The sequence below is a fragment of the Balaenoptera physalus genome (assembly GCF_965194825.1).
Source record: "Balaenoptera physalus genome assembly, chromosome: 20".
Taxonomy (NCBI): Eukaryota; Metazoa; Chordata; class Mammalia; order Artiodactyla; family Balaenopteridae; genus Balaenoptera; species Balaenoptera physalus.
In genome coordinates this window covers 62,693,692-62,719,308 of record NC_138901.1, presented here as the reverse complement: position 1 = coordinate 62,719,308, position 25,617 = coordinate 62,693,692, and the positions used below count along the sequence as shown (strand labels likewise).

At 59.4% G+C, this 25,617-nt stretch overlaps 2 protein-coding genes across 12 annotated transcripts in view; one reads left to right on the top strand and one right to left on the bottom strand.

Annotated features, from left to right (window-relative positions):
• Positions 1-14,863, top strand: part of TRPV2 (transient receptor potential cation channel subfamily V member 2) — a 29,061-nt gene extending 14,198 nt beyond the window's left edge. Inside the window, exons 4-19 of one of the 11 annotated variants that reach the window (XM_082441052.1) lie at positions 1,149-1,442; positions 2,053-2,351; positions 3,860-4,033; positions 4,383-4,538; positions 5,083-5,178; positions 5,993-6,130; positions 6,561-6,692; positions 6,825-6,891; positions 6,985-7,310; positions 8,245-8,372; positions 9,194-9,273; positions 10,756-12,722; positions 13,213-13,278; positions 13,691-13,769; positions 14,164-14,246; positions 14,480-14,863. In XM_082441052.1, the coding sequence (XP_082297178.1) occupies positions 1,149-1,442; positions 2,053-2,351; positions 3,860-4,033; positions 4,383-4,538; positions 5,083-5,178; positions 5,993-6,130; positions 6,561-6,692; positions 6,825-6,891; positions 6,985-7,310; positions 8,245-8,372; positions 9,194-9,273; positions 10,756-10,850 (1,985 nt within the window). In that variant the 3' untranslated portion in view covers positions 10,851-12,722; positions 13,213-13,278; positions 13,691-13,769; positions 14,164-14,246; positions 14,480-14,863. The other 10 variants (XM_082441053.1, XM_082441054.1, XM_082441055.1 and 7 more) reach the window with 10 other exon arrangements.
• The window catches only part of LRRC75A (leucine rich repeat containing 75A), a 36,567-nt gene continuing 25,806 nt past the window's right edge, over positions 14,857-25,617 (bottom strand). The window contains exons 3-4 of the mRNA XM_082441088.1: positions 18,879-18,994; positions 14,857-16,904 (exon numbers count right to left, since the gene is read on the bottom strand). Of these exons, the coding sequence (XP_082297214.1) occupies positions 16,385-16,904; positions 18,879-18,994 (636 nt within the window). The 3' untranslated portion in view covers positions 14,857-16,384. The remainder of the gene's footprint in view (positions 16,905-18,878; positions 18,995-25,617) is intronic.

The window sequence follows — 25,617 nt, the reverse complement described above, 5'->3', positions numbered from 1 at the left end:
CTCTCTTTTTCAGTCACAGCATCGCTGAGATCTAATACACGTACCTTACACTTTATCCATCTCAGAGCATTCTTTGCCCCAGATCTAAATATCTGTATTGTTTGGGGATATCTGATTAGGAAAAGAACATGTGTGCCTTCTAGAAGGTTCAAATAGTAATGAAATGTATAAAGCTGAGGGTAAAAACAGTCTGTCATCCTGGACCCCTGATAATGATTTGGGGTACATCTTTTCAAACTGTTTAAATACATTAGGCATACATTTACATAAATGGGGTCATGCCATTGATGTAAATACGTAATGATGTGCTTGTAATGGGCTCTCCCCCAACTTAGTCCATTTCAGTACACAGGCCTCTAACTCAGTCACTGTAACAACCTGCAGAGTTTCCCATCCTGTACATTTACCACAATTTACTTGACTAACCCCTTATTGGTGGCCATTTAGGTTGTGTGTAGTTTTTGGCCTCAACACGCTGTGTGCCAGGCCTCTGTGGGCTGAGAATTTTGTATATAATTCCATGTGATCCTTACAATAAGCCTGGAACAGTCCCATTTTACAGTGAGGAAAACTGAGGTTAAGAGAGGCCAAGGGGCTTTCCTGGTGGTGCAGTGGTTAAGAATCTGCCTGCCAATGCATGGGACACGGGTTCAATCCCTGGTTCAGTGGGCCACAACTACTGAGCCTGTGCTCTAGAGCCCATGAGCCACAACTACTGAGCCCGCATGCCACAACTACTGAAACCCGCGCGCCTAGAGCCCATGCTCCGCAACAAGAGAAGCCACCGCAATAAGAAGCCCACACACCACAACGAAGAGTAGCCCCCGCTCACCACAACTAGAGAAAACCCGCGCGCAGCAACGAAGACCCAACGCAGCCATAAATAAATACATTAAAAAAAAAGAAATACTACTCCAAATGTTCTCGTGTAGACAGTGTTGCACACATGACGAACTATGTCTTAGAAACTTAATTTCTAGGGCAGAAACTGTAGTCATACCTATTGGTATTCTAACACCTGTTGGCTGGAGGCTTAACTCCCTGCAGCACGGCTGGGCTCCAGCCGGCCGGGGTGCTTTGGGGCATGGGCTCACTGTACAGGCGGGTGGGTGGCCTGAGCACCGCGGTGACCCCCCCTCCTCCCACAGAGGGCTCCACGGGGAAGACATGCCTGATGAAGGCCGTGCTGAACCTTCGGGACGGGACCAACGCCTGCATTGAGCTGCTGCTGCAGATTGATCGGGACTCCGGCAACCCTCGGCCTCTGGTCAACGCCCAGTGCACAGATGAGTACTACCAAGGCCACAGCGCCCTGCACGTCGCCATCGAGAAGAGGAGCCTGCCGTGTGTGAAGCTCCTGGTGGAGAACGGGGCCGACGTGCATGCCCGGGCCTGTGGCCAGTTCTTCCAGAAGAAGAGACAAGAGACCTGCTTCTACTTCGGTGAGGAGCCTTCTTGGATAAACTGAGCTGCAGAGGGGGTAAGGCCTTGCCCAAGGTCACAGGGTTAATGTGACCCTTAAACCCAGATCAGTCTGACCCTGAGGCTCATGCTTCTAATAGCTAGGCCGCCTGCAAAAGCAGTTTGTCTTAAGAGGTGTTTTATCCTTGTCTGGCCAAGGAAGCTCGCCACACATGAGCTCAGACCAGGGCGGGGGAACGGGGGCGTAGAACTGGTGTGTGATGAGACTCGACCAGACAGGGCCTGGAGAAAGGGGTGTCTGGGCCCCGGCAAAGAAAAGAGAAAGAGGCAGGGGGGCAGGAACCCTGGTTGGCAGGCTCCCGTTCTGCTCCCTTAGATGGTAAAGAGCTTTGGGCCCCTCTCCCTTGGGTCAGAGCTGGACAGAGCCACCTTGACTGGGGCTTCTAGGAGGATGCGGGGCCCGGAGCCTTCTCCACTCACTGCACTGGCCTGGGTGGGCCCGGGACCCCAAGGCAGTGCGTATTCTCTCCTGTGGGCGCCTGACCCGCCTCAAGGAGGTCCAGGGAGCGTGAGAAGCAGGCGGGTGGACGCTGGGAGGCCCGAGGCCCAAGCTGTCCCCTCGGCCCCCAGGCGAGATGCCCCTCTCTCTGGCTGCGTGCACCAAGCAGTGGGACGTGGTGACCTATCTCCTGGAGAACCCGCACCAGCCCGCCAGCCTGCAGGCCGCCGACTCGCTGGGCAACACGGCCCTGCACGCCTTGGTGATGATCGCAGACAACTCGGCCGAGAACACGGAGCTGGTGACCCACATGTACGATAGGCTGCTCCAGGCGGGGGCCCGCCTCTGCCCCACGGTGCAGCTCGAGGACATCCCCAACCTGCAGGGCCTCACGCCCCTGAAGCTGGCCGCCAAGGAGGGCAAAATTGAGGTGAGTGGCCAGCCCCCCTTTCCAGGAAGCAGCAGGACTCAACCCGGGATTTCTGCAGAAAGAGCCTGGGGTGGTGTCTAGCTCAGAACAGTTTCAGCATGCACCTCTCCTGTGTGTGTGTTTATTGATAAATTACATGTGAGTTACAGAATGAATATATTACATTTTAAAACAGGGATTTTATTTTATTTATTTATTTATCTTTGGCTGCGCAGCTTACAGGATCTTAGCTCCCTGATCAGGGATTCAACCCAGGCCACGGCAGTGAAAGCGCCAAGTCCTAAACACTGGACCACCAGGGAACTCCCAGGGATTGTTTTTTTAAGTCACTTGGGTTTCTTGATTAGGAGACAGTCTTCTCATGTTCTTTGCTCTCAGGTTTTCTTCGTATTGATGGCTAAGTGTTCTTGATAACGAACGTATCATCATTTTGTTTACTATAACAGTTGCAAATTTTTCTCCCAGTTCAACGTTAAAAAAATTTTTATGGCATTTTTTGCTACACAGAATTTTTACATTTGTATGTATCCAAGTGTTATTATCTTTTCCTTGGTTTTGCTATTGCTTAATTCCTTCTACAAGGTTTTAAAACTGTGTGTGTGTGTGTGCGCATGTGTATATGTGCACGTGAATGTGTATATTCCATATCCATATTTGCTTCCAGACTTTTCTTTTGCAGCTTGATTTTTAATGCCTAAAACTTTATCTGAAAGTTATAGGTTACTCTCATAAAGAGTAAGCACGAGGGACTTCCCTAGTGGTCCAATGGTTAGGACTCTTTGCTTTCATTGCCGAGGGCCCGGGTTCAATCCCTGGTTGGGGAACTAAGAGCCGCTTGGCAAAAACAAAAAAAAAGCATGATCCAGCTTTACTTTTTTCCCAAACGACTTTCCTGTTGTCTGATCCTTATTATTAGGGGAGCTTACAACCCACACAGCTGACACAGGGCCCAATGCTTAGAACACAGGTTTTAAAGGTTAAGATAAAAATAAACGTAAGCGGAAGTTTTATGTTTTTTTCCTACCCTCCAAGGTCCCGGGGGTGTGGGTACCTCTCTTTGCCGTCTAGAGGCACGACTGTGTGGCCTGTGGAAGCCGCTCCCCGATCTGGGAAGCCTCCCCAGCATTCCGCATTTGTAAAACCAAATTGCTTCTGGACCTGTCCGGGTTAGGGGTGGCTTCTAGTCTGTTGAAAGCTCGAGACTCTGGCAACAAACGTGCACACACGTGTGTAGCTGGTAGCCTCTGATCTCATGGGGCCTTAAGGACCCTTGGATTGGGGGTCCCTCGGCCATATGAGCGTCCAGGAGAGAGGCATTGGGGCAGGAGTGCGGAAGGAAGAGGCAGGCTGGCATGGGCGGGTGGGTGGGAGTGTCTGCATGGTTGGCTGAGTGTGCGTGGACCTGTGTAAGAGTTAATACGCGCAAGGACCCGCGGGTGCAGGGCGTGTTCGCGTGTCTGGGCGGTGGGCAGCTCTGTGCAGGCCAAGCTCACGTGCCTGCCCTGCAGATTTTCAGACACATCCTGCAGCGGGAGTTCCTGGGGCCGAGCCAGTCCCTCTCCCGCAAGTTCACGGAGTGGTCCTACGGGCCCGTGCGGGTGTCGCTGTATGACCTGGCCTCTGTGGACAGCTGCGAGGAGAACTCCGTGCTGGAGATCATCGCCTTCCATTGCCAAAGCCCGGTGAGCCTGCTTCACCCCGGGGCGGCGGTGTGCGCAGGCGGCCTGCCAGAGCTCCCTGCAAGGTCCACCGCTCGGGGCTGCCTGCAGGACCGCCCCTGCCCTTTAACCGAGCAGTCGGGGTGTGGCTGCACGTGCGAACCGGGCCGCCGGTCCCACCCGACACGGGGGTCACACCGGGGGCCTCTCTGTTGACCAGCACCTGCTCTGGACTGGTCTCTCCACAGCCATGAGGGTGGGGTGGCGGCCGGCGGGGAGGGGTTGTTCGGGGCTCCGCACCCTCTCCGCTCTCCCCTGGTGCCTCCACATGTACTCGCTGAATGCGCCTCTGGCTCTCGCCTTCCCGTCCCAGCACCGGCACCGAATGGTGGTTTTGGAGCCGCTGAACAAACTGCTGCAGGCGAAGTGGAATCTGCTCATCCCCAGGTTCCTGTTCAACTTCCTGTGTTACTTGACCTACGTGTCCATCTTCACCGCTGTCACCTACCACCAGCCTCCCCTGGACAAGGCAAGGCAGGGAGGGGCACATCCTGGGGAGGCCTCTTGGAAACAACCCTGGCAGAAGATGGGGCAGGGTTTACAACCCCGTCCTGCAAATGCTGACCGGAGGCCTGACCGCTTGGTGGTCCGCCCACGGCGCTTACACAGCTGGTCATGATATGGAAGTAACAACATAGTAGTAACAACAACAGTAATAGTACTTACTGAGTGTGCAGCACACGTGAGAAAGTATTCAAGTGATTGACGACGTGTGTTAATGTATTTAATTAATTTCACAACGACCCTCTGAGATGATGAACTCTTATCATCGCCAGTTTACAGTTGAGGGAAGGAAGGCACAGAGAGTTTAAGGGACTTACCCAGGGTCACACGGGCTGTGAGTGGTGGAGTTGGGATCTGAACCCAGGCAGTCTGGCTCCAGAGCCCGTGTTCGCTCTGCTGCTCTGGGGGCCTCCCCACAGCTCTCCCGAGGAATGGGCCCCCAGCCTCGCTCTCAGCGGGCAGCTGCTGGGAGGGGACCCCAGGCCCGACCCGAGTGTGTCTTCGTGCAGGACTTCCTCCCGCTGGAGGTGACCGCTGGGAACTCCGTGCTGCTGCTGGGCCACATCCTGATTCTGGTCGTGGGGGCCAACATCCTCATGGGCCAGGTGAGGGCTCCTCCCATCCCCCACCCCAAACCTGGAATTCTGCTACAAGAAGCCTGGGAGTGAGTTCACGACAGTCCCTCCATTTACGGGAAACTGAATCCCACACCTGGTCCCATCCTGGCCAGCCTCAGGGCGGCTGAGGGCCGAGGGTTCCGGCCTTGCCTTTGGGGCTGGGTACCCTCCCTGCTGTGCTTTCTGGGGTGCCCGCGGGGCAGCAGGTATCTCCTATGATTCCTTGGCAGTGCCGGCTCTGCTCCCCTGGGAATGGAGCTGGACGCCCCTGACCCCAGGTCCCTGGCTCATTCCTCACCTGGGGAGCACAGAAGGGTGGCGGCAGGGGGAACTCAGCCCAGTGCCTCCAGCACGGCCTCTTCAGGGGAAGATGCTGCCAGCTTGCAGGAGACAGGCTGGCCGTGGCACTGAGACTCGTTGAGTGAGTCTTTGAGAGTGGGCAGGACTTAGGCACCAAGGCCAGGTTGGCTGGAGCACCCGGTGGTCCCCGTGAGGCCAGGGAGGGGAAGGGAAAGGAGCCTCTTTCACCATATGGAGTGCGAGTTCTCCACCTGGATCCACAGGGAGACAGGAGGCCCCTGCCATGGTCTGGGTGTCTGCACTTTTTGGAAACAGGGTCCAAACTTTCTCAGCTATCAGCAGGACTCACGAGCACACCCAAAGTTCAAAGCTGCCGCCCGAGCCCCTGAGGTGGTCCTGGCGAGACTTTTACAAGCAGGGCGGCCGGCGGCCCTGAGGGCAACGGGGCTGCTTGTGGCCTGGAGAGCAGGTGTCACGGCCTGTCCTCCTCCTTCCCCCGCAGCTGTGGTACTTCTGGAGGCGCCGTCTGTTCATCTGGATCTCGTTCATGGACAGCTACTTTGAAATCCTCTTGTACGTGTGGCCTCACTCCTCCTCCCCTGTCTCCTGCCTGGGAGGGGGCACCAGGCTGGCTTTGGGGGTGAGGACGCTGGGCCAGGGAGCTCCAGGAGGCTGGGAGCAGCTCGCAGGCCAGACTCCGGAGTCGGGCTGCTGTCCGGTCCGGGTCCTGAGCATGATAGTCACATCGACCGAGCGCTCGCTCTGCACCAGTGGAGCCTGAAGTCTTCACATGCGTGTCTCCCTGAATCCCCGCCGACACTCTCCGAGCCGGGCGTTATTACTGTTACCCCGTTGTACGGGGAAGGGAACTGAGGCCCACGGGGGTTGAAGGCCTTGCCCGAGGTGGAGGTCAGGATGCTTGGATCCAGTCCCAGAGGCGGAACTTCTTATCTCTGAGGGCGTGAGGGGCGAGGCAGCAGGGGCCAGCGCTGGCCACAGGAGGCCTGCGAGCTGAGCCCGCCCTGCCTCCACGCAGCCTGGTCCAGGCGCTGCTCGCCGTGCTGTCCCAGGTGCTGTGCTTCCTGGCCATCGAGTGGTACCTGCCCCTGCACGTGTGCTCGCTGGCGCTGGGCTGGGTGAACTTGCTGTACTACATGCGCGGCTTGCAGCACACGGGCATCTACAGTGTCATGATCCAGAAGGTGAGAGGCAGGGGTGGCCCCGTGCAGCCAGACCGGGCAGGGCTGGACACTGCACCCTGGGGGGGCTCCCTGTGGGCCCAGCAGGCAGGTGCCTCCCCCAAGCTGAACCACCCACCGGCTCGTGCCTTCTAGGTCATCCTGCGGGACCTGCTCCGCTTCCTCCTGGTCTACTTAGTCTTCCTTTTCGGCTTCGCTGTAGGTAAAGGCCCCCCGTCCCCCACCCACTCCTTGCCCCGCCTCGAGGCTGCCCGCTGGTCTCCCCAGGCTGAGGACCCCCTGCCTCTCTCCTCAGCACTGGTGAGCCTGAGCCGGGAGGCCCAGGACCCCGGGGCCCCCGCGGGCTCCAACAGCACGGAGGCGGCGGGCGAGGGGGACAAGGAGGGCAGCACGGCCCCGTACGAGGGCGTCCTGGACGCCGCCCTGGAGCTGTTCAAGTTCACCGTCGGCATGGGCGAGCTGGCCTTCCAGGACCGGCTGCGCTTCCGCGGGGCGGTGCTGCTGCTGCTTCTGGCCTACGTGCTGCTCACCTACGTCCTGCTGCTCAACATGCTCATCGCGCTCATGAACGAGACCGTCAGCAGCGTCGCCAGCGACAGCTGGAGCATCTGGAAGCTGCAGGTGCCCGGCCAGGCGCCCCGTCCCCTCCAGTGTTCTGGGCCCGGCGGGAGTGCGCACAGCCCACCGAGCTGGGCCCCCGCGTGGGTGCGGCCCTCACGGGGGCCTCCCTCGTCCTCTCCTTCCTGCGCGGGGCTGCCGAGAGGCTGCAGGAAGGCCTGAGGGCGGTGCCTGGCACACAGTAGGTGCTCAGTGTGTTAGTCACCATCGTCATTAGTATTAAGTGTTTCCTGAGAGCCTCGTGCAGGGCTAGGCACACTTCTAGGCTCTAAAGACCCGGCAGAGAGCAAGACGGAGACCCCGCCCTCATACAGCCCCCTTCTGCGTTCGTCGCTTGTTCCGTGGGGTTGGCTTGGTGGACAAGGCAGGCAGGATGCGCGATCCTGGAGCTGGCCCAGCCTGGAGGAGCTGGGGGAGCAGGGGCTCAGGTAGCTGGGAGCTGATGTGACACCTGCCTGCAGTGGAAGCAAGAGCTGCTGCTTGACTGGGGAGGGTCGGGGGTGGGCCTAGGCAGTTGGTGCAGGGTGAACCTCGCCCGGGGGGCTGGACTGTGTGACCAATTCACCGTTGACCTTGGGCAAGCCCCTTACCTTCTCTGAGCCTCACCTGCAAGGTTCTGTGCCCGTCCCCCGCCCCCAGCTCGTTTGTGTGATAGCAGCAGGCACAGGTGATGTTCCGTACCTGGGGGAATTCTAGAACCTGTAACGATGCAATCGCAAGGAACTGTAGGGCGCTCGTCACATGCTGACTTCCCAGCAACCACCCAAGGCATATTGGCCTCAGTCTGTAAGCAGGGAAAGAGACTCAGAGGGATGCAGGGCCTGACACCACATAGGTAATCAATCCTCGGGGCTGGATTCAAATCCATGCACTTAGCAGGTGCTGAGTTCTACTGTAAAGTGCTGGCCGCTCTGTCTGATGTATCCTTTGTCCCCAGAAAGCCATCTCTGTCCTGGAGATGGAGAACGGCTACTGGTGGTGCAGGAGGAAGAAGCAGCGGGCAGGTGTGAGACTGACAGTTGGCACCAGGCCGGACGGTCGCCCCGACGAGCGCTGGTGCTTCAGGTGAGTGGAGAGGCTGGGGGTGCGGCCTGGGGACCTTGCTGAAAACCAGGCGACAGCGGCTAGGAGTCAGGTCTGGTGGGAAAGGCAGGGCCTCGGAGCACCAGGGGACTGCGCCCTGGACAGGCGAGGTCAGCGATGCTGGATCTCATAGGCCTGGCCTCCACTGCCTGCTCTTCCGGTCTGGTCACCTTCCTGGCCCCCTGACTGAAACTGGAGGTCCCTCCCCAGTGGTCCCTGACCGACTCCTTCTGCCCTGAAATGGGGCACAGTTAGGAGGCCAAGAAGCCAGAGGCATCCTCGGGTTAGAGCATGCTAAGCTTCCCCTGGCTGGTCTGCCCTGCCCTCCCAATGCCCCCGTCCTGACCACGGAGGCTACAACCCTTCCACGGAGAGCAGATGCTCCCATGGGGGCGGGAACCTGGTGACAAGTGCACGGCCAGCAACACACTTTCCTGAGGTAGCAGCCAAGCAAGGGCGGCGGGTCTTAGTCACGTGGAGTAGCCGTGAAAGGGCCCCAGAACCTGGGAACACACAGATCCAGCTGATCTAGACTCCTCTCTGGATGCTGGGGGCAGCCCAGGTCGCCGTGAGCAGCCAGAGGGGACAGACGCCTGTTCCCCCCTGTGGGCGCCTGGCCGGGGCGGCAGTCTGAGAGCCGGGAGGACGGGGCTCGCGGGGGCTGCTGGGTGGCCCAGCGTCCTGCGGAGAGAAGCCCCGTCCGCCTCCCGGTCCTGGCGTGCACCCCTGGGGGCCCTCTCCTGGGGCAGAGCGCGCTGCCTCCTCGGCCTCCGGGAGCCTCACAGCTGCGCTGTGGCCCGCAGGGTAGAGGAGGTGAACTGGGCTGAGTGGGAGCAGACGCTGCCCACGGTGCGCGAGGAGCCCGCGGGGCCAGGCGGCCCTGGTGAGTAGCTGTGGAGTGAGTGCGTGCGTGCGCGCGCGTGTGTGTGTGTGTGTGTGTGTAAAGGGTTTGCCCCTTGAAGCGGCGCTTCCCCCTCCTCCCGCCCCCCCTCACCGTTGCCTGGGAAACCGGCTCTTGGGCACCCTCCCCTCCCTCCTCCTCCCGGCCTGGGCGGAGCGGCCAGCAGGGGGACAAGTCAGGGAGGCCCCCCAGCCCCGTGGCTCCGCCCCGACAGGCCGGCCTCCCTGCCGCCACACCGCTGAGAGGCCACTTCCTCCGCCTTTGCCCCCGTCAGGCCCGCGCCCCCTCCATTCTAGGGTGGTGCTGGCCCCCTCCACCCCGACTCCTTCGTCCCCCTCCACGGCCGGCAGGCGCCCACCTCAAGTCTTCGTCCCCCCTCCTCTCCACTCTCGTGCCCTTTCCCACCCCTCCACTTGCCGTGGCCACCCGAGACCCTGTCCGTGGAGTCTCCTCCGGCCGCCCAGGCTCCTGGGTCCCTGACCGCGGCCCTCACTAAGCGACAGCTTTCCTGCGCACCCGTCTTTGTGTCGCCCTTCCTCCGAGTCCTGCCGTCCCATCCCTGCAAGACTCGGGAAGTGCCCTTGTCCCTCATCTTGCCCCAAGCCACCCCGACTCCCTACCCCACCCGCCTGCCGCCGCCTCCAGCTGGACAGCCCCAACAGGAACAGCCCTGGGCTGCCCTGCTGGGGCCTTGTAGTCGGCCCGCCCCTCCCGGCCCAGGCGGGAGGCCTTGCGGGTCTCTCCCCCTCCCCCTGGTGCTGAAGGTCCTCGGGACCTCCGGGTGGCTGAGGTCCAGCCGCCGGGCCCTCTGCCCTGCCCCCCACCTCTCCCACGTCTGCACCAGGGGGGCTGCTCAGCCGGCACCCAGACCCCAGACCAGGCTTTAGGTCCGGGCTCGTCCTACTCCAATCCCTCTTACGTAGACGAAAGCTACACAGCCTCAACACACACCACCTCCCACTCCCTGGCAGGCCGCACCCGTGCCCCCGGGGTCAAGGCCCAAAGCCGCTGTCCAGCCCCCTCCCCGCACCTCCCTCCATGTGCCGGCCGGTCCCTCCACAGTGCTCCTCGTCCCTTCCTTTCCTGGGCTCCTGTCTCTGCAAGTGCCCTGCCATCCTCTGGGCGTCCCTGCCCCACCTTCCCCACCGCTGGCGGTGGGGTCTCCTCTCTCCTCTGAGCACCTGACGCTCCCCTCCCTCTGGCTCCTCAGCACATCACCTCGGGTGTGCTGGCTTCTAACACAAAGGCCTGTCACCTGCAGGGACTTTCAGCTCCTGGGAGGAGGTCCCTGACTGGCACCTGGCAGGGGTTCAGGAGGTGCTTGGGGAAGCAGGGAGGCAGGAGAGGGATTGCTGGGGACCCCGAGGCTGCTGTCCCCTGGCATGATGTGGTTTCATGGCTGTGGCTTCCTCCTGTTTCCCTGGTGCCTGCGTCCTGGGAACACTCCCTTCATCCCATTCACAGGCGCCCTGAAGAGCCCAGCCCTGGCCTCCCAATCCAGCCAGGACAGTGCCGTGGAGGAAGACCATGTGCCCCTCCGGCTCCTTGAGTCCCACTGACGCAGCAGGGGGCCGGGAGGACAGAGCACGGAATGTTTCCAGCCCCACCTACTGGCTCTGGGACCTCAAGGGACTTTGGTGGCAAAAATAAGTAATTTCTTGTGGCTAACTCTCCTGGAAACATTAGTTGAGTAAAGGTACTTGGCCCCAGGACTTCCCTGGTGGCACAGTGGTTAAGAATCTGCCTGCCAATGCAGGGGACACGGGTTTGAGCCCTGGTCCGGGAAGACCCCCACATGCCGCGGAGCAACTGAGACCGTGCGCCACAACGGTCTCTGGAGCCCACGTGCCGCAACTACTGAAGCCCGCGTGCTCTAGGGCCCATGCTCTGCAACGAGAAGCCACCGCAATGAGAAGCTCTCGCACCACAACGAAGAGTAGCCCCCGCTCATTGCAACTAGAGAAAAGCCCGCGCACTGCAACAAAGACCCAACACAGCCAAAAATAAAATAAAAAAGAATTAAAAAACAAAAGGTACTGAGCCGCTGGGCTGGTCGGCGTCTGCATGTCTCTGTGAGCTCACTTGTGTGTCTGGGGCCGGGCTGCTCCCGCCCTCTCCTGGGCACAGGGACCCTCACCTGCCGCCCCCCAGCTGCCCTCTTCGGGGTGCAGGCAGCTGGCCGAGGTGCTGTGCCTGCTGCCACCGCAGACGCGAGGTGGTGGACAGCAGCAAGCACAGCCGCCTGTCCTTCCTCTCCCACAGCCTCCAGACACCCCTTAAAGCCACCCCGGGACGTCTCTCAAAGCCTTTGCGCTCCTGGGCTTACTTAGTTCAGGCTGTGGATTATTGCCTCGTCTCCCCGCTGGCTTCCTGCGCAGTTCCCACCCTTCCAAGCCAGAGGGACCTTCCTGAGACACAAGGGCAACAAGTTACCCGCGTCTCTGAAGGCTTGAGAGGCTCCCGGCGCCCACGGGGGCCCTAGCTGGCATCCCCAGCCCTCCGCGGTTTTGCAGACGCCTCCCTGCTCTCCTTGGCACTTGCAGTATCCTTCGCGCAGGATGGTGGACCTCGTGTGTGTGTGACTCCTAGGCTTGGCTCTCCCTAGAAGCCTCCCCTCCCTCCATTAAGATGCTACGCTTATTTCTAAAACCAGCTCAGAAACCTCTGTCTCACTATCGCCTTTCCAGTTTTCACCGTTAGGGTAATGTGTGTTCGTTAAGACGTGCGTGCACGGGTTGAATGTTTTTTAAGTGGCAAGAGCCGAGCCTGTTCCCACACTGGGACGGAGGGAGGTTTCGCCGCTGGTGAGACGGGGCACAGCTGGAGGAGTCCCGAGGGAGAGGGGACGGAGGAAGGAGACTGAGGAGGGGGGTCCGAGCGCAGGGGGCTGGAGAGGCTCGTGCAGGGAGAGCAGACGGCACCGCCCCCCAGGGCCAGGAGCAGCTACGGTGTGTGCACGCTTGCTGCGCGCCCAGGCTCTACAGGGTTTCAAGGGCGGGATCGCACGTGATGCGCAGAACCGCCGTCTGTGGCCTCGGTCGCTCCACCTTCCAGAGGAGCAACCGGAAGCTCACAACGGCGAACTCTTCGCTCGGGACCACCCGGCGGCGGGGCGGCAGGGCGGCAGGGCGGCAGGGCTGCAGGGCGGTGAGAAAGCCTTCAAATGGCGGGCGCGCACTGGACCCGCGCACGCGCGCTGGGGCTCGCTGCGCCCCTGTGACCCAGAATTCCACGGCCTCGGAAGAGACCATAGGCTCTGCAGGAGGGGGGAGTCCGGGGGCGGCGCCTGCACCATTAAACGGGCCGGAAGTTCCGTTGAGTCTTTTGCCATGATCCGCCTCCCTTCTGTGAGGGGTGGAATGTTCCGACTCCTTAAGAGGCTGGGACGGCGGAGGCTTGCCCTTTTTACTGTAGACGTTGGGCGGTTGGCGGTGAGTTCCTCTAGGCCGGTCCGCGGGCCGCGAGGGCCAGGGAGCCAGAGCTTTTCTAATTTCTCGAACAATGTCCTCGGGGAGCCTAACTGGAGGGCGGCGGGAGGCTGCGTCCACGCGGGCCTCGGGGCGGGCGCCGTGGCCTTGTGTCCGAGTTTGGGGGCCGAGGCCCGAGCACCGCGTGCGCCTTCGTGCGGCCGGGCAGCCGCCGTCTCGGGACCCCTGACCCCGGGCTCGCCGCTGGGAGTGAGCACCCCCCGAGAGAACTAGGTAAGCGGGGCTGCCTGCACCCTAGGGCGCCGAACGAGGTTCGTAGTGGGGCCGCGAGGGAGGCTTGCTCGGCCATCCTGATGATTCCGCAGGAAGTGCCGTCAGATGCGAGGACTGACGACTTCTACGCCTGTCCGACCGCAGTCGCTGACACCTGATGCTTTACGTTACTGTAGCTGCCAGAGTCTGCCCTAAATGCACGTCCTAATCCTTGTTTCAGAGGGCAGACACACTCGCTTTTGGAGACGGGAGCAGCATCGCTACCCGAGGTTAAGAGCCAGTTTGGGTAAGCATTAATACGGATTGTAACTTAGCCGTGTCAGTCTTGCAACCTTAAATGCACTGATAACTGCCTGATGTCTTGTCATTGTTGTTGCTTTCATGCGTTTGACATAATTACGCACTGCCTCGTTGCGGAACTGCAACGGTTAGGAGGTTGCGGCTCCTAGTTATGTCTAAACCGCATCTGTATTCAGAAGCAGATGCCTTAAGGCGGTTTTAGCCGAAGCCCAGGTCCCTGGGGCGGTACCGTGGTGAGGTGCTTGGCTGCTCTGATGAAACCACTAATAGGAAGTGCCGTCAGAAGCGATAACTGACGATAACCATTCCTGGCTGACTGCAGTCACGCGTCCTCACCGGTAGCTGGTGCCCAGGAGTAAGCTGGGCTGAACTGTGACCCGTGATCTCTCTTCACCCAGGTTGCAAGTTAGTGAAGGGTGGCCAGCGCGTGATCACCGACAGCTGAGGATGGGAGCCCAAGCGCTGGCCTGCTCCGAGGTAAGCTAGCTTTGGGCTCTGGAGAGGTTCGTGGTTGAGGAGGCCTAGCTGTTGAGTTGATTCATGTGAAGTTGCTCCTGGACCAGATATGGGCAGCGTCGTCTGGCTGACCTTGTGTCGGTGCAGCCCTTGAGCATTATTGAGAGAATATCTGAGAATGGTTTTGGTTCGTGATGTCTGGACCAGACTGCAGAGCCCGCCCAGGAGTTCCTTTTGATGTCATGGCTGTATAGTCCTGAGCAAAGTGCTTATCTGCTCTGAGATGCTCTGAAAATTGACAGCCTTAGGTTTGTTTGCAATAACATGACTGAACGGAGGTTAAAGCAATGGGAACTGCCTCCAGTTGTTTTTGGCATCTGCTCTGTGTCCATGGGTGCCTCATTCATCCCGCCAGGTTTTGAGCACTGAAGAGTGGGGTCGGCGCAGCAGAGTTCTAAAGCGGGCGGCAGTGGCAGCAGCACCGCAGCCCAAGAAGAGGTAAGATTTGGTCTGCACAATGACCACCCCCATGGTAGAATGGATAAGCAGCTAGTTTTGTTTAAATGGATTTGCAGAAAAGGATATCAAATGATGAAATCACCTAAAAAAGCTGGAATTACCGGCAGATTGTGTGGTGGTGAACCTACGGTTTTCTGAAGATATCTTTTAGGCTGTAAATGACTGTTCTTGGAGTATAAAGTAAGATTAACTGATACTTAGTTTCCTTGCAGGCTATGCTGCAGCAGGGGCAGAATTTGAAATCCAAAGGACCAGGGGCGGCCATCAACTTGGACCCTGAAAACCTAGGCTCCCACATTTGGTGTAGAAACACTCACCTTGTACTGAGTATCAGAGGAACATTCTCACCAATAAGAGAGCCAAGAAATGGATTTGGCAACCTTTTTCTGGGACCGCGCGGCCTGGCACTTCTGGTGTCATTAAATTCGTGAGTTTTCTTGTATCGTCCCTTAACCAAAAGGAGCTTTTGTACTTTTAAATATTGTATAAATGTGTTCTTGGGTGAGAGCCTGAGGTTTTTGAACTGGAAACTTCCTGAAATTTGTATCTCCATGCAGTTAACCATAAACAGTGTAATAAAAGTGTGGTCTTTGGTATTGGTTCTTACAAATGTGTATTTGAAGAAAAAGTCCAGTTTGATCACTGCTGACATATTAGCGGTCCAGGTGTTAGTACTTGTCACCTTCCCTTAAAGTAGGTCTAAGCTGTTCTCCCCTCTTGAGACTGGGGCAAAAACCCCAAAGCATTTTAAGGCGTCTGTAACACGTGAGGCCAGCCCCTGTCCCTCTGTTGCTCTGTCTGCCCTCCTGCATAGCCTCCCTCTAGCTCCTGAAGCTCTACCCCACACCTGCCCAGACAGCAGCAGGCAAGGTCCCACTGTCTGGCTCTTCACCCACCCCCACCTTGCCGCCTTCCGGTGTGAAGGTCTTGGCTACCCTACCTGGCATGAGGCTGAGGCGTGTCAGGCTGTGCTTCCCTAGCCCTCTGCTGTTTGCCTGAGGGGTTCTGGTTCACCAACACTGGGCACCCAGCATGATTTTCTCTAGCTTAAGAATGATTGGTTCCCAGTCTCCCTGGACTTGCTAATTGTGCCTGAAAGGGATGACTTCCTAACCCGTAGACCTTGGGTAAGGGGAAGGTAGGGTGAAAACCTTCTGCCCTTGGGAACCTCCAGTTTATTTTCCCCTTCTCCCAGTTGTCTTGCTTGGAGGCACCTCATCTTTGTGGTCCTGGGTTTTCAGGAATGTGCTCAAAGTAGCAAGGATTACTTTGGGGACTCCATGGGGAGGGATATTATGGGAAAAGGGTCCTTTTAAAAGGAAGCAAGGCTCACTCTGGCCTGTACCCTAGGAACACTGACGCGTGTGGAGTTCCACTAGTCTGTGGAGGTGCTGTGCGGTTTCTGCGTGGCATGCACTGTCTGCCCCAGGCTTCTAGGATGCCCTAAATAGTGAAGGGTATGGGGGGTGGCTGGTCCCGTGGCTAGGCCTCTGGGGTCACAGGCTGAAGGGTGAGCCTTGTAAATGGAGGCTGAGACCGGGAAGTTGGTCCCAAGGAGCCTGGGCGCCACAAGGAGGAGGCAGACACCCCTCAGTCCAGATGGGGATGAGGCTTCTGGGGGTCTCCGGTAGCCAGTCCCCTGCCCCAGCCTTCAGCCCGGAGCTAGAGATTCTGACCTGCCTTGATCAGGGGCACATCCAGCATCTGGACATTTGTAATTCAGGACTGGAAAATCCCGGGTTAGATGCAGAGCCGCCACCCACTACACTTCCTTTTCTGGGGGGGGAAGCTCTGACCGTTCACATTAACTCAAGCCTCCAGCATCCCCAGCCCCTACACGGCACCCACAAGTTGGGAAGCTGAGGGTTGGTTCCTCTTGAGCCAAGGATGACTGCTCAGGAGCCGAAAGGCAGATGTGGATTGACAAGGGGGTGATGGAGAGGACCAGAGAGGAATTACAGTCCTCCTTTCCTAGATGCTACCATCTGGCTTCCTGGGTCGGGGGAGGTGTTGCCAGGCCCATTCTGGATGGTGGCCTGCGACCCCGCTGGGAACGCCTGCCCTGCCCCAGCCATCCTACCCCAGCAGGACTCCCTGGAGAGGCCCCCACCTCCCTGTCACGTCTCAGATGCACCTATAGTCTCCCTGCCCTCCTGGTCCCCTCCAGGGTCCTCCTGGCCCACAGTCTCGTCCCGGGCCTCGTCCCCACTGCCCGGGCCCTCGCCCAGCTCCAGGATGGTGGGCAGGTGGCCCTGCTTGGGGGAGCGCTTGCGCAGGCTGAGCAGGAAGGGCTGGGGCAGTGAGAAGATGTCCACGTTGTTGCCCAGGTCGATCCACGTGACGCTGGGGAACTTACTGGGGTCCTTCAGGGCGTCAGTGAGGTCGCGCAGCAGGGCCCGCGTCAGCCGGTTGCCGTTGAGCGCCAGCGTGGTCAGCCGGGGCAGCGTGCTGAGTGCCGGCAGCAGCTGCAGGACCATGTCGTCCGTGAGGCCCGTGAAGCCCAGCTCCACGCTATCCACCTGCTCCCCGCAGCGCTGCAGGTAGCCGGTCACCCGCTCCAGGTCACGGGGGGTCAGCGGGATGCCAGACAGGTCCACTGTGTTGTCCGGAGGGCTCCCGGCCAGGACTGCCTTGAGGCTGAAGGGGAGACGAGACGGCAGGGTTCAAGCGGGTGGGGCAGGTGTTTCTCCGGAGGCAGCCTCCACTCAGCCCTCTGCCCGCGGGGCAGAAACCAGGGGCCCCGGTCCCCTTGCACTGCCCTCATCTCAGCCTGGCTGCCCAGTGGGCAGAGCCTGAGGATCATAGGGCAAGGCCCAAGTGTTTCTGCAGTGACTAGGGGGACATTCTGGGGCCAATGCCGGGGTCTGCACTGGACTCCTTCCTTCCTACTTTTTTTTTTTAAAAATTATTTATTTTTTATTTTGGCCGCACCGGGTCTTAGTTGCGGCACGCAGGATCTTTCGTTGCGGCAGGCGGGCTTCGTCCCTCATGCGACCCTTAGTTAGTTCCTTAACCTCTGCGCCTCTGTTATTTGCCTGAGAAATGAAGCCAACTGGGTACCACAGGGTTGTCGTGTGAAATAACAAACGCAGTCAGAACGGCGCCCTGTGCAGGAGGGTGGCGGACGGCCGAGCTCCCTGCTCCCCCACGGGTGCCACAGATCTCGGAGGCCCCTCCTTCAAGACCATCTTCCCCGCCAGACAGACGGTCCTTGGGGGGGCCCTCGGGACAGCAGGCGGGGGAGGGCGCAGGGGCCCCGAGCCTGGGTGGGCTGCTGTCCCCCCCCTTCCACTCCCTGCCGCCCGCCACCCTTCACTCTTCTTTCTCACCACCCGCTCCCTTGCTCGGGGGCCCAGATCTCCCAGCTTCCAGATACCCCAGGCGAACCCTGAGGCTCCAACCCTGGGAAGGACAGGGAGTTGGACGGGGCTCAGCACCTGTTACCGGCAGCAGCCCTGGGATCACAGCTTGGGCTTCCCGTCGGCCTCACAGGAGAAAAACCAGGCCAAGGGAAGAGCTTGGTAAGAGTCCCAGCGGAGGGAACACAAGTGCAAAGGCCCTGAGGCTGGCAGCGCTCAGCGTGTCTGTGAACCAGCAGGAAGGCCAGTGTGTGGGTGGGGGCGGGGACGGGGACCATCACTTGGGCCTGAGTGGGTTTCAGTCAGCGGGACGGGGAGGCGTCCGAGCAGTGAGGCTTCTGAACGAAGGATGGACTGAGCGCCCTGTGTGCCGGGGAGACAGGAGGGCCCTGGGCCCCAGCAGAGCTTACCCTCCCGCTTTTCCCGCCTCCAGAACTAGCGCACAAGCAGACAGGACTGCTCTGTCCCCGCATTTGGTCCCTGCCCTCAGCCCACTGGGAGCCCCCTTTGGCGACTTCCTCCCCCAGGGAGGGCCCCTGAGGATCCACCTCCTCTCCTGCCTTGGGGGGCGGGGGGGGGTGTCCAGCAGAAGGGAGGGGGGCCCAGAGCTCTTCTGCTCGGCGCGGGGGCTGGGCTTCCCCTCCCGTCTGTGGGACCTGGAGGAGGAGGCTGCGTGCCAGCAGGGCCCTGCCAGAGCCTTCAGGACACCGGCCACTCCGCTCCGTGATTCGCAAGCAGTTCCCCTCTGCTTCTTTCTGCCGTGCTGTTCTGGCCCCCAGGTCCTGCGTCCCAGTGTCCCCTCTGCCCCCAGGGTGCAGGGGGCCGCACGAGCCCTGAGGGTCCTCACTGCTGTACGCCAGGGACATGGCTGGGGTCTGGGTCCCCCTGGGAGACATCAGGAGGGCTGGGGAGAGGGGGTGGGGCGAGTGCCCGCATTCAGCGCACCAGGATCAGAAACCCCTCTTGTCCCCCTCCCCAGCATCAGAACGGGCGCGCACCCCCAGATCCCACCACACAGCGGGGCCCAGCCGCCAGCATCTCCCAGGGCTCCTGCCCACCTGACCTGCCACTTTCCCCCGGCCCCCAGCCCTTCACTTCACCTTCTCCAAGCAGCTCTTGCCTTCTCCCCACGTCCCCGGGACGGGGTGCTGTCCCCTCAACGCCCGGCCCAGCACAGCTGGCTTTGAGCTGCCCTTGTAGGAGGCGGCTGGGCGGCGGCAGGGGAGACCCGCCTCAGGTGGCCGCGACTCACCAGGCCTGTGGCTTCCTCTTCACCAGCCCGCGATGGCGCCTCCACTGGGAATGGGGGCTGAGGTGGTAGGTCAGCTGCCGGCACAGCTTCTCCATGGCGCCCAGCGCGTCGCCCTCCTGCAGAGGAAGCCACAGGTCCCTGAGTTGATGGAGCAGGCAGAGAGCCCAGGCCCCCACCTCCAGCTTCCTGCCTCTGCGGGACCAGCATGGACCCCAGGCCGAGCTGGGGAGGCCTGCTGTGCGGGCCCAAGGTGGCCGCCCTGAGCAGGGAGCAGGGGTTGCAAACTCATCTGCACGATGGTTTTAGTTTCTGTGAATTCGTTGCTATCATTGAAAAACCTGAGATTTCTATACCAGTCTGGATTCCAGGTGATCTGACAGTTGACCCCTTAGCCTGACAAATACCTGCTGGGTACCTCCTAGGTGCCGGGCACTTGCTCTAGAAGCTGGGGATTCAACCACAAGCAAACGTCCTTGCTCGCGTATTCCACACAGCAAAGGGGACAATACTTTACCACGTCTCTTCTGCCCACGTCAACGGTAGGAAAATAAAAGAATGAGGTGCTAAGTGGTTCCCGGCCCAGTTCATTCATCTTCGTTACCTGTCTGGCCCACCAGCATTTGACCTTGAGACCCTGGGTGTTATGGCCTGAATTGTGTCCCCCCAAATTCTTTTTTTTTTTTTTTTAAATAAGGTTTAATTCATTTATTTATGGCTGTGTTGGGTCTTCGTTTCTGTGCGAGGGCTTTCTCTAGTTGTGGCAAGCGGGGACCACTCTTCATCACGGTGCATGGGCCTCTCACTATTGCGGCCTCTCTTGTTGCAGAGCACAGGCTCCAGACGCGCAGGCTCAGCAATTGTGGCTCACGGGCCCAGCTGCTCCGCGGCACGTGGGATCCTCCCAGACCAGGGCTCGAACCCATGTCCCCTGCATTGGCAGGCAGACTCCCAACCACTGCGCCACCAGGGAAGCCCTCCCCCCAAATTCTTAAATTGAAGTCCTCATCCCCAATACCTCAGAATGTGGCTCTATTTGGAAACTGGGCCTCTAAAGAGTAATTAAGGTAAAATGAGATCACTGCGGTGGGCCCTAATCCTATACAACTGGTGTCCTCATGAGACGAGATCAGGACACAGACATGTACAGAGGGGAGACCATATGAGCACACAGGGGGAAGACGGCCGTCTACACGCCAAGGAGAGACGCCTCGGAAGAAACCAACCCTGCCGACGCCTTGATCTCGGACTTCCAGACTCCAGAACTGTGAGGAAATACATTTCTGTTGTTTAAGTGGTATTTTTGTCACGGCAGCCCCAGCAAACAAATACGTTGGGTTAAAGGACGCAGCAGAGAGATTTTAGAGGCTCCAACTCTGTCCCAAGGGGAGTCAATTCAACAAAGAGGAGTCCCCGAGGCCTGGGAGACTGAGTGGCCCAGAGCGTGTGCTCCCACCACATGGTCCAGTGCCAAGGGCCAAGGCCAGGAAGTGCCAGGCACGGATGCAAACCCACTTGCAGACAGCAACGCGATGTGGTGAGGTCAACCATTATTAGCCAGGGGCCAGTGCCCAGCAGGGCGCCTGGCACAGAGCTGCTGCTCAGCAAAGGCCGGCTTGATTATTACCACTATCATCAACACTCTGCTAGTGCTGTCCCCCCTCATCTGCTGTTTGGCTTTCCCAGGTTTCAGGTTACCTGTGGTCAACCTCGGTCCGAAAATATCAAGTGGAAACTTCCAGAAATAAACTCAGAAGTTTAAAATTGTGCGCCATTCTGAGTAGCGTGATGAAGTCGCGTGCTGTCCCACTCCCTCCCGCCTGGGACATAAATCGTCCCTTTGTACAGTCAGTGCATTATCGCTGTATACGTTACCTGCCCTTTAGTATAGGAGAAACAGTGTTTTTAGGGTTTGGTACTATCTGCGGTTTCAGGCATCCCATGAAGGTCTTGGAACGTATCCCAAGGGTCACTGTGCTGGCCGGGGTGAAGGCCAACTTTGAAGGCCAAAGGGAGAAGGGGAAGGGCTGGCACATCTCGAGCTGAGGGTCTGCACCCAGGACCCCTGCATGCTGGAATCACCCAGAGCTTTAGACAACACTGCTGCCTGGGCCACCCCGCAGCGATGGGTGGGCAGCTCGGGCACGGGGACTTTTAAAAGCTCCCCCGGTGATTCCCCTGTGCTGCCAGGTGGACACACTTTAAAGACAAGAAGGACCAGCGGGTGGGATGTGGTGGTCTGCCCGGCATCACCCCTGCGACCACACGGGACAGAACGTGGCCAGTCTCCCACAGCACCCGTTCCAAAGCCGAGGAGTGAGCTCCTGGCCCTAAACCTAACCTCCCGCAGGGGTTCCAAGATCAGGGGCCACGGACTCTCCCTCCGCCCTCCGGGCCCGGAAGGAAGAAACAGGAAAAGAGGTGGCAAAGCAGCCGCCGCAGTGCGCCGACACTGCCACCAGGGGGCAGCCGCGCGCAGGGCGAGGCCCCCAACCTGAGCCTGTTTCCTCATTTACTAAACAGGGAAGGAAGATGTGGTCACTCAACAGCGGACCTGAGACCAAACGTGAGCTAATGTCCTCAGAAGAGAGAGCCCCTCTGCTTGTCTGGACTACAGAAACACAGCTAACCTTTACCGAGTTATATTACCTACTATGCGCTGGGCACTAACTCATAGCCATCCCATGAAACAGGGGCCCCTATGATCCCGCTTGACAAATGCGGGAACGGAGGCACCGAGAAGTGGAGGGGATGGCAGGCCACGTGACGTGGAGGATGGCCTCAGGATCCAAAGCCCGCAGTCGCTCTGAGGCTGGGCTCTGCTCTGCCCTTGAGGGATGAATCTTTTGCGAAGGTTGGTTCAAGTAGCTTCTATCGTTTGCAACCAGAAAAGCCTCAAGCAAGCCCACCCACGTTTTCCCAACTCCATCACTTTTGGAAGCCCCCTCCAGGCCTCCTCCTGCAGGAAGAGCACTAAGCAGGAGTCGCCCAGCGTGGAGGACGAGGAAGGAAGGGGAGGAAGGAGGCGAAGGAGGAGGATGCTGGCCCCTCTCCTCTTACTCGGAAAGCCGTGGGACCCAGCAGCGCTTTTGTGGGACCACACCTCACTCCCAAGCCACAGCTGACTGGTCCAGAGGCGGACCCTGTGGGATTCCCGACTTGGGACAAGACTCCTTGGGGGCTGAACACAGACAAGTCAACTCAGGAGCCCCGGGCAGCCATGAGGTGTGGGTAGGGGGTGGGTGGGGAGTGAGGCCGGGTGGAGCAGAGGGAGGGCGGCAGGTGTCTGTGCTGTTTGGGGTTCTAGTGCCTCTTTCAAGCTTGGCTGCCACCAGGAAGGATTAAGTCCTCTTCCTGGCTTGAGGCAGGCCGCGGGGGCTTCTGTTGCTTGCAACAGAGGAGGCTGCAAGGCAGGCCGCGGAATCCGCAGCTTTCCCTCCCACCCGTGGAGAAGGAAGGAGGGGGAGGGGCTGTGGCCCAAGTCGGGTACACTGGGCACCGGCCCAGCGCCGCTGACCGCGGACCTTGGAGAAGACCCTGCCTGAGGGACTCACTGACCCGTCAGGAGAGAGGCCCACGGCAGACCTGCAGGCCCCTCCGGGTCGGGTCACGGTGTCCCTCCGACGCCCCCTGCCGTCTTCAACCCCCCACCCCAAAAACTGCAGCAAGCACAGCCCCGACCGCTCTGCACCCAAGGCTTCCTCACTCGGTCATCAGACACGACTGCCCTGTCTACTGTACCCTGGACGCTGCTCTAGATCCGGAGACTGTGCTGGGTTTTTTGTTCACTCCCCACCCCGTTCTCTGTGCTGGGAAGGCTGAGCTCTTACAGACGGCACCACCCGGCCCTCTTGCTCCTGGCTGTCAGTGGGACTCAGCTAACGGGAGGGAGGTCAGAGGGCAGGAGAGAAAGGCCCAGGACTAACTCTTCTCACTCTCACCCTGCTTTAGCCAGCCTCCAAGTCGGCCCCCACGGACGCTGGCCTCCTGGCAGGGTACAGCCTCCTTCCACACTGCGTTAGGGCTGATTGGGTGATCAATGCGCTACGTCAGCAGGGACAGTATGTGACGTCTGAGGCTGGCTCATAGAAGACACTGTGCTTCTCCCTTGCTCTCGGGGACCACCCCCTCTGGGATAAGCCAGCTGCCCTGAAGCGAGGAAGCTCAAGCAGTCCTGTGGACCGGCCACGGGGCTCGGAGCTGAGTCTTCCCACCAGCAGCCATGGGGTATGCTACCCTGCGAGTCCCCGTCGAGCCACCAGGACTCGCAGCCTGGGCCAATGTCCTGAGCCCCAAACTAGAACCCCCCGCCTGTGCTGCTCCTGAATTCCCGACCTGCAGAGATGGTTCAACGATGAATGTCTGTTGTTTTAAGCCACCATACTTAGGGGTGACTTGCTATGCAGCAATAGAAAATACAATAAAATATAAAAGAAGAAAAAAAACACAAGGTGGCTCTGGGAGAGCTCCTCAGCAAATCACTAAGCACACACCCTCATTTTAGTGTCTGCTGGTGGGAAGCCTGATGGTGGACATGATGGGACAGACGTGCTGGGTGGGAAGGAAAGTCCCTAAAACTTCCCGCTACGTGATCCGCGCTGATAGGGGGATTTGTTCTGGGTGATTTAGGGACACGCAGGTGGAAATGTCCAGGAGCGGGGAGACTTTTGAGTCTAAAGCCAGGCTGCAGATACAGACTTGGGATTCATCAATACCCAATCAGGGGCGGGATGGGGTTTTGCCTCTTCCCCCTTCTGCGGGCAGGCACAGACCCAGCCCTTCCTAGGGTCTCGGCCCACACCCTGCTGCGGTACAGGAGGGGGTTTCTGGTAGGTTGAGAAAATAGGACTCATTCAAGGTGGTCATCTTAGCAGTGAGAAGGATTATTTGTCTTGTGGATGCTTCACCAGGAGTTGGACCAGAAAGGGCTACTTTCTTCGTCCCATCTCACAGCTAAGGGAGATCCCGCCCCCCCCCCTTTTCTCTACAACCTCTCGGCACACACTTGGGGTGATCTGAAATTCTCAGATGAAAGAGGTCCGAGCAGCAAGGCCTGGCTAGCCCTGAGCCAGCTCACATGGGGGTGGGTGTGTGTGTGTGCAGGGGCCGCCCCCATCATCAGCTTGGGGACCCCAGGGCCAGGATCTCCCACCCATGCCTCAACCTCAGCTGGGAGAGTCCTTCCAGGGGCCTCTCCTGCCATGTGGCCTTGGGTACGGGTAGGGGACTGGCCAGGCCCTGGGCCTCCAGCAGGGTGGACCCCGCTCTGGCTGCCTCTGGAAATCTGGGCTGGAGACCAGCCTGTTGATTCCCAAGACTCTGAGTCCACAGGGGCTGGGCCTGAGGCCGTGACTTTCTTGCTTCTGTGTCCCACAACTGACCTGCTAAGTCTGAGCACCCTGCCTGGCATGTGGTCAGTGCCCACAGACTGGTTACACCTCGGCTTCTGGGCATGAGGCTCTCGGCCGTGCCAGGCACACGCCCATGCTTCCTGTAAGTCATCTCACTGAGCTCTCGAAACAGCTTTATAGGGGAGGGTATGGCTATGTCCACAGTCGAGTTGAGGAAAACAAAGTTCAGCTAATGAAGTGACCTGAGAAGGTTACACCTGTGCGATGGACGGAATGTTTGTCCCCCCTCTGCCCCCAGTTCATATGTTGAACCCCAATCCCAACGTGATGGTGTCTGGAGGGAGGGCCTTTGGGAGGTGATTAGGATCGGATGAGGCCATGAGGGTTATCGGAAGAGACCAGAGAGCTAGCTCCCCTCCTTTCTGCCACGTGAGGCCACAAGGAGAAGGTGGCCGTCTGCAGACCACAAAGAGCGTCCTCACCGGAACCTGACCGGGCCGGCACCCTGATCTCAGCCCTCCAGCCCCACAACTGTGAGAGGTAAGTGTCTGTTGTTTATTAGCCACCCAGTCAATGGTAATTTGAGGTAGGAGCCTGAGCAAAACCACCTGTGAATGGCCCTCTAGCCCTCCCCAGTGGAGGGGACACATGGCAGTGCAGGACCCCTTGGCCTCAGCCCACAGCCCCTTAGCCCTGTCCTGTTTCCTGGGGTCGACGTGGGCAGTTGGCCACCTGCAGACCCGCCTGCGTGGAGGGAGGGGGGCACTGGAGCTGCCCCCAAACAGGCCCCTCCTCCCCAGCCCAGCCCCGGTCTTGCGAGCCCCACGGAGCACTGATGGCCCAGAGATCCAGCACCTGAGCGCTGGCCTGCCCTGCCCAGCACTGGGGTCCAAACGCTGGGGTTCTCACCTGGGCCGCAACCTTTCTCAGATCGCTTCATCACCTGTATTTCATCTTCCTCAACTCTAAGATGGGCATAAAAAACAGTCCTCTCCTATTGAGCTGCTCTGAGTGCCCTGTCATCTGTCACTCCTCTCACCTGTGGACAACTACATCCATGCTCTGGAAAGGGCAGGGGTCTGGCACCCACAAGGCCTCCTACGGCCTGGTCTCAGCTCCGCAGGCAAGCCAGGTATACCCTGAATGAGAAGCGGGCGGTTCCAGCCGCAGCCGGTCCCCCGTGGCTCCTGCACCAGCTCCTCGTCCCCAGGCCTGGGGGCTCCCAGTCCGCCGACGCTCATTGCTGTCACACGTCTGAGCCCAGCACCCCTGCCTCTTGCGGTATCCCTCCACCAACCCACCCCACACCTGCCCCGATGGGCTCCCAGCCATCCATGGCCAGCCCCCCACCTTGAAGTCTTGACACCAGGCAGTCCAGAGAGAAGCCAGAG